Genomic DNA, 14,543 nt, shown 5'->3' on the forward strand with positions numbered 1-14,543 from the left:
GATCACATTTTAAAGGAGTTTTTAAACGTTTTCGAAAAAAAGGACCAGAAAGACCCGTTTAGTGACTTGCATGAGGGTAATTTTTTCATAGAAAGATACCCCGCATTGTTGTCAGTAATATTTCCAAAGACACTTTATACATAAAATGCAAGGATTCCAAGGAATCTGATGTCGAATATTTCAAAACCTGTAGAAATGGGCGGAACTTGCCACGCCTATTTAGGTTACTTCCCGACGTAAACTTTCAAAACGCCGATACACGTGTCTCCTTTTTTTCGGCCTTCTTTCATAATCTGGTCGAATTATCTTGTAATTATTTTTTGTGTTGTAGCGGGCTCTTTTGCTAGTGTGATACGATCCATGATGATAAATGCAAAGATTTTATTGATAGTATTTAATAATAATTTTAAAAACCCACGATCAATTTCCTTTTTCGATCTTTAAAATTTCGCGTTTATCATATCTTTGTTTCTTTGTTGCTCCAAAAATTAAAAAAAAAAACACTTTTTGTTTTCTTTCAGAATGGCAATGACATCGACTTGAAACCTTTGGGATCCAGATTACTGCATCGTCAAAGTTTCACCGTACATCAAGGTGTGGATGCCTCAGGTCCTTTACGATTTATGGAAGTACGCGATGATGGTCTGGTCTTGCGGTCAGTGGATGGTACAATTGTCGAGAGATGGTGGTATGAACGTTTGGTCAATATGACCTATTCGCCAAAAACAAAACTTCTATGTTTGTGGAGACGTAACGGGGGACAAACCCAATTGCACAAATATTATACAAGAAAGGTGAGTAAGCCATACCACACATGATATATTAAAATAAACGATTATGAGTTACACCACTTTTTTAAATTTCAGTGCAAAGAATTGTACAATTGTATTAAAGAAGCCATGGAACGTGGTGGAACACCCACCAATGTTCCTGAATTGGGCGGTGAATTTCCCGTCCAAGATATGAATACGGGCGAGGGTGGCCTGTTACAAGTGTGCCTTGAAGGTGTTGGTTTGTTATTTGCCAACAGCAAGGTAAGTCCCCGATCTATAAGTTCTTTGATAATTTCGAATTTTTGTCCATTCTTTGAATTTCTTTTTTAACTTCCATATATGCTTTTGTATTTATCAAATCAATTCTCGTTTTTGTTTTAAGTCCTTTTCTTGTAATAATTCAAACTAAAAAAATTAAAAAAGAGATCCAAGTTATTTTTCTTTTTTAATGAACATTGTCTTCGTTCTCGTCCTAAATGGGAAGGTGAAATTTTTATGTTGTTTTGTGTTTCTTGGAAATTTTCAGTTTATCATTTTTTTTTATTAAAAACATCATGTCTACTCAATTTGTAAAAAATAATATAACTATCGTGTTTTTATTAATTAATTAAGATTTATGTTTTTTTTATGAGTTGATGTTTTTAACAGATAATTCTACTGTTTTTTAACAAAAAATTAAACATTTTCACCGTTAGAAAATGTAATACAATTGTTAATGACAAAGCAAGGACCTTCTCAACTCGTTTTCTTCCAATTCTTATAAACGTGTTTTGTTGTCACCTTTCATATTTTCAAAGTTATTTACATTTTCATTCAAATCAATGCAAATTTGTGTTTTGTTGTTTATTTATTTTTTCATTGAATAATAAGAGGTTTAACTGTTAAGAATTTTCAATTAGATTGTTATTAGGGCAAGAGAATGTGGTGTTTATGTATTGAAACTGTGGAAAATACACAGAAATTAAAACTTCATGTCAATATTAAGAGCATTCATAATTCACAAAATTTACAAAAAGAAGCAAAAAAGAAATAAAGGATTATCCTTTTCGAGGTTCCCAACTTTTTAGGGGAAAAGCCACAGAAAATTCAAATTAAATGAGGAACGTTTATTATCATTTGAAATGCTGGCCGCGACTACGTCTCAGATGGTCCATCCGTTGAGTCAAATTTTCGAGTATTTCGACTGGTAACTGTAGAATGACTGGCCTGAATCGAAGCGGGTTTGTCCGCATAAATTTTAGAATTTACATAACCTCAATGTATGTAATATCATACGATCTTGGTGGCCGATGGACCGGCCCAAAAAAAAAAATAAATTACCTTCTTAACCAATTTCGTCCCGAGATAAATCTTTTAATTAATTTTTTAAAAACTAAACACTTTTTAGGGTAATTAGGACCTCTGATATCAAAAATGTACGCGCTTACCCTATATGTATAGAAGTTAAAAATATTTATTTTTCGTTTTATTGATTTATTTCATCATTTTTGTAAAAAAATGGTTGAAGATTGGTATTGAGCCTTCTTTGGGCCTACAAAACTTTTCCCCGAAATGTGTCAGCTGTGGTCCACGGTTTGGGTGGCCCCCATAGAACGGTACCGCCCGATTTTCGGGGGTTTTCAGGGATTAAGCTGCATACAGAAATGGCTGTAATTTAATACATATTTAGTCTTCTTTGCGGCTACGAAACTTTCCTCCAGAAATATGGATGGAATATGGTTATGATGGTCGTAGAGAAAATCTGATTAGAGAGAAAAGAAACTCTTTTTATCACAAAGTAAAACGAACTAGGCACAGACATTTTTGTATATTTTACATATCGTGCAAATTTTGACATATTTTTACATATTTGCAAAAAATGAGCATATGCAAAAATATATAAAAGGATTTGTGGTCTAAATATCACAGCGAAATGGCTGAAATTTGGTATTAAGTCTTCGTTTACAACTGAAATTTGTCCGCATAGGTCTACGTCTTCATATAGCCCCCATAGAACGGTGCCTCCCGATTTCCGATATTTTGAAGGTTGTAGCCTCAACATTACACTTTAGTGGCTGACATTTTGAATTAAGTCTTCGTTGGGGGTATAAAACCTTCCACGTCTTCATATAGCCCCCATAGAACGGTAGCTTAAGTATTTCGGTATTTTGAAGGTTGTGGCCTCAATATCCCACCGAAATGACTGAAATTTGGCATTTAGTCTTCGTTGGGGATATAAAACTTTCCACCAGAAATTTGTCGGTATAGGTCCACGTCTTCATATAGCCCCCATAGAACGGTACCTCGGGATCTCTGGTATTTTGAAGGTTGTGGCCTCAATATCCCTCCGAAATGGCTGAAATTTGGTATTAAGTCTTCCTTGGGAGTATAAAACTTTCTACCTGAATTTCTCGGTATAGCTCTACGTCTTCATATAGCCCCAATTGAACGGTACCTCCGGATCTCTGGTATTTTGAAGGTTGTAGCCTCAAATATCCATCCGAAATGGCTGAAATTTGGTATTAAGTCTTCCTTGGGGGTAAAAAACTTTCCACCTGAAATTTGTCGGTATAGGTCTACGTCTTCATATAGCCCCCATAGAACGGTACCTCCGGATTTCTGGTAGTTTGAAGGTTGTGGCCAGCGAAAATATATTTAGGTGTCATGTGAGCTCTAACATACACGATTTAGCGTGGTCCAAAATAATACAACGATGGGAGTCACTGCTGCTTTGGTGAAATTTATATTTTACATATATTTTCACTGGACCATAGCTGTAGACCTCTCACCTACAATATAAGCAACCAATGGCTCATCCTAACTAACGTACTTTTAAGTTAAGAGTACTAAAAGTACGCAATTTTACAAAGTCCGATCCGAGTTTTCTATATTTTTCAAATATATTCTCACCACAAATATTTCAAAAACGGAAAAATTTTTCATCAAGAAATTGGGAAATATTTTCATGTTTTTGCAGCAAAATTGATGCTGATATTTTCATGATATATAATGTAAATAGATATTTTATTTCTTTGGTAACCCATAGTGAAATCTGACGAAGAATATTTTTGTCTTTGATGTCATCTCTCTAAATATATGTTTTGTGGGACAGTTTTGAAGAATCTCAGATAAAGTCCGACTTTAACCCTAAAACGTGTTTTTAATTTTTAGAGATTCCTGGCGATTATATAGGATCTACAGATTTGGTGTGTCCTAAGACCCATAGTAAAATTTTATGACGAATAATTTTGTAGAATATTTGAATTTGATATGAACATATTTTAAATGAGTTTTTGAAAGATTTTCGAAAAAAGGACCCAAAGGACCCTTTTGTTGAATCGCATGAGGGTTATAACTTTTAACAGAAATATTCCCCATATCCCCCTCGCTATATACCTAAAATGCGAGGTTTTCAGGATATCTTAAATCGAATATTTCGAAAAAAAAACTAGAAATGGGCGGAATTTGCCCCGCATACTTTGGTTACTTTCCGGCGTAAACTTTAAAAACGCCGATACATGTGTCTCATATTTTTAGCTCTACTGTCATTATCTACTCAGTTTTCATTGTCATTTTTTGGTTGTCGCACAGTGATATTAAGTTTGGACGGTTGCTCCGTTCAGCAGATTTAGCGCGTACTATTATAGTGACTTTTTTGTAATATTTGTGTGTGTGGGGGAGGTAACGCAAGGTGCGCACCCATAGTGCCAAACTTCAAACTGATCGGCTGATCCGCTCGAGAGTTATCGTACGCATAGTGCCATAGGGATTTTTACAGCTTCCGGGCCATTTTCTCAGGAAGTATGGACTTGCATCTGAAAAAAGTTTTGCTGTATTAAGTGAGGCCGCGAATACAAGTTGCTTCCATAATCGAATCAAAGTGATTCGAGAACAGATCTTAAAGTGAATTTATCCGAAATTTTGTGTGGGAGGTACCCGAAGCAGTGGACAAATATAGTCCATATTCGAACCTGATCTTTATGTGGTATATATGTTAGGTTGTGTAAAGTATGGACCAAATCAGTCACTCCCTTCAAGAGTTATCGTGCGCCAAATCAGTCACACTCTTCAAGAGTTATCGTGCGCACAATTTTTCCGAACATTTTTCATCTTTTGTGGGGAAGGTACCTGAAGAAGTGAACCGATATGGCTTATCTTCGAACTTAAAGTTAGTTTAGACAAAATATTACGAACGCCAAATTTTCGAGAGTTCGAGAGTTATCTTGCGCTTCGATCACTACACAGGGTGCCATAGGTTTTTTTTTTTTTTGTATTTTCAGGCTATTTTTTCAGGAAGTATGGACTTGTCCCTGATGAAAATTGTACTGTCGTATAGGGGGCAGTGAATACAAGATGGTACAACAACAACCAAAGCTTTTCGAGAACAGGTCCTAAACTGAACTATTCCGAAATTTTGTGTTGGGGGTGCCAGAAGGAGTGGATCGATTGAGTCCATAATGGAACCTCATCTAGGTCTGCTAGAAATTGTAGGATGTGCAAAGTATGGACAAAATTTGTCACTCCGTTTTAGAGTTCCGGGCGCACAAACTTTCCGAATATTTTCGAACTTTTGTGGGGAAGGTACCGGAAGGTGTGATATAACCCATCTTCGAATTTAAACTAAGTTTGTACAAAATTTTAGACCGAATCGGTTGGTCCGTTCGAGATTTATCGTGCGGTCCAGCCAGCCAAACAGACAGACGGACATGACTAAATCAACTCCAAATTGTCTGAAACGGATTTCGTCCAAACATCAAGTATGTGTGTCTAAAGCCATTACTTCGATAAGAAACATTTTGCCCGTATGAAAGCATAAATGCTGAGGGTATAAAAATTGGAAAATAGGAGCGCCACTTCACTTCACTTTGAAAAGGTGTGATTTTCTACATTCACAGACAGGGGTTTTTAGCATGCCTTTTTTAGAAGTGTAGATGAGATATTAGCATAAAATGAAATGTTTTGCCCATTCCGGCTCCTTGATATTATCCGACCATCACCAAAATCAGTAGGCTTCTTTCTCACTGGGAGTCCCATTTCCATCTGGGGCCCTCATCGTGACGACCCGATCAAAATTGGGACCAGGTGGCAATGTTTAGATGAACAAAGGTACGCACGTGCATAGCCAGATCGACTCAGTCCATCGAGACATTTAATTTGGTATACATAAAGGTGGATTTACGAACATTATTTCGATGTGCTACAAACTATTGAGAAAATACCAACCCAAAATACCCACCCCCATAGAGATGTAGGTTAAATATATAGAGCAGATTAATTTCAAAAACGACAACAACAGTTAAACCTCTTCAAATTCAATCATTTTTATTATGTTTATTTTTTTAATTCAAAACATTACTATGCAATATGTTAAGTATATTTTTTAAACATTTCACATAACATACAAGAACATAGTCATATTACAACAAATATCACCCACCATATGTCACGCATTTTTAGCTTCATAAACTTTTAGACATATCACACCAAACACATTACCATACAATAAGCATATCTACATTTCATATTATCATGACATATCATGCACAACCATACATACATAGCCTTTTTAACTTTTGCCAAAACAAAAAGTACAAAAAATTAAAAAAAAATCTCACCATCGAAAATTATTTACACCACGAAAAAAAATACAACAAAACCAAACAAGAAATATGCTGCTAGTGAATGTTAAATGAATGCTAAAGATGCATTTTTTCTTCTTCTTATAATTATTTACCAAAACCTTTTTTAATAATTGTGTTAAGAAAAAAAGAAAGTACAAAACCAAATTCTTAAGAAGAAACGATAAAATAACAAATTAATGATATTAATTATTTTGTTTTTAATTCACACTTTTAAGCTTTTTCTGTTCTTCAGTTGTTTTCCTTTAAGATGTAAAACATTGCAAAATATGTCAAAAATTTAATCTACAAATACATCAATTAAACGGAATAAACCTTTATTTTTTCGTAAATATATATATTTTTTATAAATTTCCAATGCAATATTTTTCGATATTTATTTATTACTTTTTTTTAACTCAATTCTCATCAAAAAAGAAAAAGATGTGTACGTGATGAGTGGTATACATAAAACGGAAATATAATTTATTTTGCATAGCCATATTAATTTTTTGGAAAGAACTAGTATTTGAAGTTGTTATGAAGAAGCTGCTGAAGTAAATCCACACGAAATGATCGAAACTAAAAGTTTGCTTAAAATTTTAAAATGTCTTTTACAATTTTTTTTTAAATAATTCGAGCACAAATTTCGATTTTTGAAGTCACATTTTTGGGTTGTATTTTAGATCCTACTTGAAATCGCAAAAAACCATAACGGTTTTAGTTTTATTACATCAAATGAAAGGCAATGCTTCTAAATCGGCGATTTCAAGTTTAAGTATACTATTTAGTACGCCAGTAATAGATATTAAAATCCATTTTCGTACATACATATGTAGCTTTACTTTTCATTGACCATTCAATACATAAATTTAATTAAATCGGCCAAATTACAGACGAAATAAAAACTACAAAATATGTAACAACAATATGTATTTGCTAAGAATATGAAATACGAACTATTTATGGGGCCGAAATAGAGTTGTACTTTTTAGTTCTTTTAGCTGATAGCTCTTTTTATTTCAGCTCTTTTCAACGAACAAGGTCGTTCTTTTAGTTCAGTAGTTCAATCGTTCGTCAAAAAGCTCTGTCAGTCAGTTGTCTTCGTTCACCGGCGCTCTGACATGTATATATACATACATATGTATACCGAAAAGGAACAAACAGCAGAAGAATGTTTTAAATCAATGAATCGTTTAATTGAACTATTTCGTTCGTGAACTATACAACTCTGGGCCAAAACTTAAAAACTCATCATTTTTTTAAGATTATCAGCCTCTTTTTGGGCATAGTTCTTCGTTAGCTTTTTTACTCTCTCCTTTAAGTTGAAACGGCAGCGACAAAACTCACGGAGAATTTAGGTTCTGACATACATGCCATAGATGATAGACCACATTCACTCGATAGTTGTTTAAAGTATCTGCGATTGCATCTGCGTGGAAACTATCTAAACCTGGTAATCTAGGGGTGCTCTCTTATTCCATTGGACTCTATCTCTTTCTAGATATGCCATACACAGGCCTTTAATTTAAATTAAGTCTCACCATAAAAGAACATCCAGTAATACTCTCGCCGTGTTCATCTCTGCTCTAGATCAGCCAAGATCACCCATATACGTTAACGTGACTGCAACAACAACATATGTTCTATTTATTTTCATCTGTTGTGGTTTATCAAAGGAAAGACTCGCTCAGAGATATTTTGAGTACCACCGCTCTAGATCATGAATATCCCTCCTGACATATCTGGATGGGGAAGTTCTTTCATCATACTATGGCTGGGAAGACTCTCAGAGTAACAACAGAGCAAGTATTGCAACGAAAGTATGTCATTATGTTGCCATACTGGAAAAATCGTCGACTCTTCATTCACCATATGAGGAGCCACCCTGTTGTCGTTCTTGAATACTGTTTCACAAACGACCTATCGCGTCATATGTGGTAAAGAAGATTTCTTTGTGCTGCCGGCTGGGGACTTGAGAACCATGTTCCCACATCTCAGCTTGTCGCAGATAACTGCAGCAAGCGCCGTTGAAGTGAAAATATAGTCGAATATGACCCCTAGAATCGACCATGACATTCAGCTTAATATTCACCTCTGCAGTCCACATAGTGAATAGTTCGTAAATTTAGTGACGAATGTTAGCATATTCCTCGCTTGGAATACAGCTTTTTCACAAATGACATCAGACAAGATAACCGATGCCAAGCTCGTACAATCATCGGCATACATACTCGTAACGATATCAATGCTCGTAGAATTATCGGCTAAGCTCGTACCATCAGTTTCGGAGGTATCATCACATTTTGGGGAACTCACAGTATCCCACTATGCGGCTTCAACATCTTGTTCGTGAATTCCACGTAGTCTGCTTGATGTTTTCTTTTAATAAATCGAGCGCCACCAACACTGTCCTATCTCACGGCTTGTTTCATTTGCTGTAAAGAATATTTGCGCGATATATCCACAAAAGGTAGCAGAAAACTTTAAAATATTCTTCGCGAAGCTTAAATAAAGATGTTGTACACACATATTCTTATACATACATATATGTACATATATTCACCTTCTTTCTTGCACCATGGTTGAGACCTCAACTAATATATATCGAGATGGCGTGCAGCGCTGTTGTAGAGCTGTGCTGCTTACTGAAAAAGCCTCATGAGCCTTTGCTAAGGCGATCAAAGTGAATTCCTTTGCTGCCATTCTTGGACCGGCTTCAGTAGCAGGTCCAACCTACCCATTTTTATACCCTCAGCATTTATGCTAACGAGGGTATATACACTTTCATACGGGCAAAATGTGTCTTATCGAAATAATGGTTTTTGACCACAAGTATGTTTGGACGAAATGTGTTTCAGACAATTTGGAGTCGATTTAGCAATGGCCGTCCGTTTGTCTGGCTGGCTGGCTGGTGCGCACGATAACTCTCGAACGGATGAACCGATTTGGTCCAAAATTTGGGCTTCGTAATATTTTGTCCAAAGTTAGTTTAAGTTCGAGGATAAGCCACTCCTTCAGGAACCTTCCTCCAAAAGTTCGAAAATGTTCGGAAAATTTGTGCGCACGATAACTCTTGAAGCGCGTAACCGATTTACTAGACTAAGATGAGGTTTCTCTATCGGTCTACTCCTTCGGCTACCTCAAACACAAAATTTTGGAAAAGTTCAGTTTAGGACAGACGTGACCAAAAAGAGCAAGCAATATTTTTGCGAATGTGTGGGTAATATTACACTGACAGAATGGATGGGTCGATCTTTCATATAGTGTGCGCAATGAAGAAAAATATTAGCATGTATCTATTTTTTAATTGGAAAATAGTATGTATAAAAATATCTATGAAATGAGAACTAAGAATATAAAATAATCAATTCAGAAAATGACGAAGTACAACATAAAAAATATTTCGAACTTTGCGAGATTGTGAACAACTTTAGTAATGTATATCATTTCAAAAATAACTTAATTATTTATTGATTAAAACTATATAGGACATGAGATTTAAGAAAACAAAATATTTAATTCAAATGACAATGTAAAAGAATATGTTATATAAAATTATTCGAAATTAGCGAGGTTAACCTAAACGTTTATACGTGAAAATAAAAATTATCAATTCGATTTAAATTGGTTGAGAGAATATATGTATGACACGGGATTTATAATTTATACAATAAAATAAAATCTTTATGAAAATAAAATCGAAATAAGGAATTTTGGTATTATATATTAGCATTATGAAATTCAAGTAAACTGTCTATATCAATATCTTTGCTATAGCATTTTATTTTGAGTAATGCCTCCAAATGGCTGTCTGTTAATTTAGCCCTGCTTTTACATTTTATTTGTTTCATGGAGGAAAATGTTGATTCACAAGTATACGTTGTGGCAAACATGGAAAACAATTTCAATGCCAAATTTCTACAACCTGGGTATTTCGTGGGGCAAATGTGATTCCAAAAAATTTTTCCTTTCTCCACAGGTATTGATAAATCTTGTCTCATGTTTATTAACTCGACTTTTATGTTTTGTGGAGTGTTTTCAAGAGAACATGCCAATGGGTCTTCAAAAATATTAATCATCCATTCCAATGCATGTATATCTTCAAATCTGTCTTCGAAATTGGTTAAGAGTTTATTTATCTCCTTACAAAAGACATCATTTTTGCAGGGAATGCAGTATTTTGAGTACACTTCCGCCACTTTTGGAAAATAGGTTAAATTACCTTGCTCCATTTGTTGCTTTAAGAGGAATAACATTTTAGTGAAAGCACCAAGAGAATGCAATAGCTCGCATATGTTTTTATATCTTCCTTGTAGTGCCAAGTTCGATGTATTAATGTGACCTGTAATATCCACTAGAAAAGCAAATTCTAGTAGGAAATTAGGACGTTCGAGAGATAAAAATAAAATCGACGTCTTTTGACGATGCATCAGATTTTAAAAATAGTAACATGTCCTCTTTAAGGGCAAACAGACGTTCCAGACTTTTTCAACGACTTAGCCATCTTATTTCTGTGAATAAGGTGCCAAGATGCCAAAAATTATCTATGCGTAAGAGCATTGTGACCTCCTCGTATCCGATTAATTAATTTGACTGCAAGGCTCATTATGTCCGGGAACCCAAGAGTTTTAGCAAATAGCGCCTCTTGATGGATGATACACTGTATCATGGGGGCATTAATTCCAAAACGAAATAAATGTCCCGCAAAACCTAGGTTTTTCCCAGTGAGAACCGTTGCACCGTCCGTACATATAGAATACAACTTTGTTTTGTCTATGATGGACAAAACGTGGTTCTGGAATGCCTCAAATATTACTTTACCCTTAACATTGCCATGAAACGAATGCAGTTTCAAAATTTCTTCAAATTCATTAAAAAAATTATCAACGGTTCTAATACAAATGATCATTTGACTAGTATCACTTATATCCGTGCTTTCGTCTAAACAAACAGATATATAATCTGCATTCCGTATTCTCTCCCTGGTTTCATGTTCAATGAATTTCCCTATGGATTCAGTGCGGCGAGCTATTGTGGAGCGAGATAAAGGTACGTTTTTAAAAATATTTTCCATTTGCCTACCAACACCTCCAAAAAAAGCCAATGTTGACGAAAAAACCTCTTTGAGGAAACAACCATCTTCAAAAGGTCTACATTTTTTAGCCAATTCTAGAGCAATTTTAAATGAAGCTTTGTTAACGGAATTATCGCCTAGCTTCGCCCTGAATAATATTCAGACGCCTATTATTCTTAATTTTTAAGTTTTCTTTAAGTTTACATATAGCTTGTTTTCGCTCATTTCCCTGAATTAAATTATATTCTCCGTGAATATTATAATGACGCTTTAAAGAATATGCAGATACAGCTTTTAATGTTTTATTACAGACAAGGCATTCTGCATCATTGAAAATGTTGATGCAAAACAAAAAATCATCTTCCCATTCTTGCCTCAACATATTTTGTATACAATCCCAAAGCTTCTCAGTGTATCAACAATTATAAAAAACAAGCGACATCAACCTGCTTGCATGACATTCAGCATAAAACTAAAGCGAGAAATCAAAACATTTATCTTCTTTGTTATGTTCATCTTCTGCATTCGGGTCGTGTGTGTGTAAATTGCCGAATAACATCGACACCGTTGTGTCAAACGAGAACATGTCTGGTTTAGGACCTTCTCTCGGATCGCTTTGATTTTTACTGTAGCAACATGTATTCACTGCCCTTCCATCAGGGACTAGTCCATACTTCCTGAGAAAATAGCCTGAAAGTTGCAAAAAAAACACCCTATGACACAGTGTGTAGTGGTTGGAGAGCAAGATAACTGTCGAACGGATGAACCGATTTTGTCCAAAATTTGGGCTTCGTACTATTTTGTCCAAGCTTAGTTTAAGTTCCAAGATGGGCCATATCGGTCCACTCCTTCAGGTACCTCCCCCCACAAAAGTTCAAAAATGTTCGGGAAAAATTGTGCGCATACTTTACACATCCTAATATTTCTACCAGAAATAGATCAGGTTCGATTATGGACTATATTTGTCCACCCCTTCGGTAACTCCCACACACAATTTCGGATAAGTTCACTTTAAGACCTGCTCTCGGATCACTTTGATTTTTGTTGAAACAACTTGCATTCGCTGCTTCAAATACAACGGTAAAAGTTTTTTTTCAGGTGCAAGATCATACTTCTTGAGAAAACAGCCCGAAAGGTGTAGAAACCCCCTATGTCACCATAGTAGTGGCTGGAGAGCACGAAAACTCTCGAACTGATCAACCGATTTGTTCCAAATTTGGCCTTTGTCATATTTTGTCGAAACTTAGTTTCAGTTCGAAAATAGGCAATACCGGTTCCCAACTACTGGTACTTTCCCCCAATATTAAAAAAAAAAACACTAAAATGGTATGCACGATATCTCTTGAACGGGGCAACCATTTTGGACCAAACTTTGGATCTCCTAATATTTTGTTCAAATTTAGTTTAACTTCTAAAATGGCCCATATCGGTCCTCTCCTTAGGGTACACAGGCTGAGGAAATATCTCTGTCGGCTTTGCCGACAGATACTTCTTTACTTGTCCAAAATTCAGGCACTATGTTGGTGTCTAGCGACATGTCCAGAACTTAACTTGCTCAACGCTTTGGATGATTTACCGTTCCTAATGACATTTGCGACATCATCTATGGATAAGAAAAGATCTAATGCGACGTAGACTCTTCCCTGTCACTCCCGGGATGCTCGACCAATTGTCAGCGTAACGTCGTCCTATATTCCTTCTGAGGCGCTGCTTTCCTTCTTTCTAGATTCGAGAGCCACCAAACCGTTGACCACAATTCACTAATTCCGGCTCCAATGTTGCAACTCTGCAGAACATATCGACACTTGTTCCGCTTTTACTCAACGACCAACGTATTAACTTCCAGAGTCAGCTCCCTAACTCTGGGGTCACGAGGATTGGCTCGATGAAGCTAATCATACTCATTTCCTAGTCGAACTAACTAACCGAACATCAGAAGGGTTGGGCAGTTCTCTGAGGCGGTGTTTGGTAAACTCTCTGAAACTATTCCAGTTAGCTTTCGTACAATTGATGAAAGTGTGGCGTTCAGAGGTGATGAAGTCGGGCGCCCTGCAGATAGGCAGAGATGGTCCTACACAAGAGAAAATATGGGTTGCCAGATGACGTCCTATGTCGAACCAGGTAATCTGCTCAGCCAGCCCTATACCCCCTGTGTTTATTACTTAGGAAAGAATGCCACAACTCATGATGAGCATTGAAGATTATGACCTTCTCCAACTGGGCTAATGTTGGGCGTATAAGCTGGATTATAGGTATTATTGTAGGGGTCATTAGAAAGAAGCAAAAGCGAGTAGGCCTGTATTAAACAGACTGATGCAATAAGTTATAAATAAATAAGCAGCTAGAAAGCTAGTCCCCACCTCCAATTATGTTGCGATATTTTCTCAGTACATTGTAACAACAATCACAACGCTGTAAGCTGCAGTTGTTGTTGATGTTGGTTTCCTTCATCAACTCGAACATTGTCGCTTCAAAAATCGTCGGTTTTGTGTTAGTCGGATTGTTAAGTACGGCTCTAAGGTAATCGAATTAGGATTAAAAGTTAAATGGTGAACTCGATAATCGGGTGTTTTGGATTCAGAACGAAGATATAAGGATTGATATAGTCGCTCAATGATAATCTGATGATTGAATTCGACTGAAATGAAATCGGGTTATTATATTCGGCTCGATAGTATTTTGGTGGTTAAATTCGGCTCGAAATTCGGATTATTACTATTATAATAGTGTTAGATCGGAAACATGGAGCTGACTATAGATTTAGAGTTGGCTATTAGATCGACTTGGTTTTTTTTTTAAACAAAATGTTGAAAAATTTTATGAAAATTGTTTACTTCAGGGGAGGGTAGGGGCCCCCGCCCCCTTGAAAACACCCTGCGAACGTGCCTGTTTAGAGTTATACAAAAACCTGTACCCATTTTGTCCATCTTCGTACTTAAGCTAAGTTTGAATCTAATTTTTTTACTTGGTTCAAAAGTTTTCCGGTGATCCAGCCAGCCAGCTGTGTTGACACACAGACGGATGTACGTGTACCTCGCTAAATTTACTCCAAATTGTCTTAAACCGATTTTACCATTAGTTATTTGCGGAGTCGAG

The 14,543-nt window shown here is 36.0% G+C and overlaps 1 protein-coding gene across 4 annotated transcripts in view; it reads left to right on the forward strand.

Annotated features, from left to right (window-relative positions):
• The window catches only part of Rab3-GEF (Rab3 GDP-GTP exchange factor), a 271,271-nt gene that overhangs the window by 213,104 nt on the left and 43,624 nt on the right, over nt 1-14,543 (forward strand). For 3 of the 4 annotated variants that reach the window (XM_073974856.1, XM_073974857.1, XM_073974858.1), the window contains 2 exons: nt 522-794; nt 867-1,034. In XM_073974856.1, coding sequence (XP_073830957.1) covers nt 522-794; nt 867-1,034 — 441 coding nt within the window. Of the gene's footprint in view, nt 1-521; nt 795-866; nt 1,808-14,543 lie in introns of those variants that run through there. The other variant, XM_073974859.1, reaches the window with a different exon arrangement.

This window comes from Musca autumnalis, unplaced genomic scaffold, assembly GCF_047663935.1.
Source record: "Musca autumnalis isolate F117 unplaced genomic scaffold, ASM4766393v1 scaffold_3, whole genome shotgun sequence".
Lineage (NCBI taxonomy): Eukaryota > Metazoa > Arthropoda > Insecta > Diptera > Muscidae > Musca > Musca autumnalis.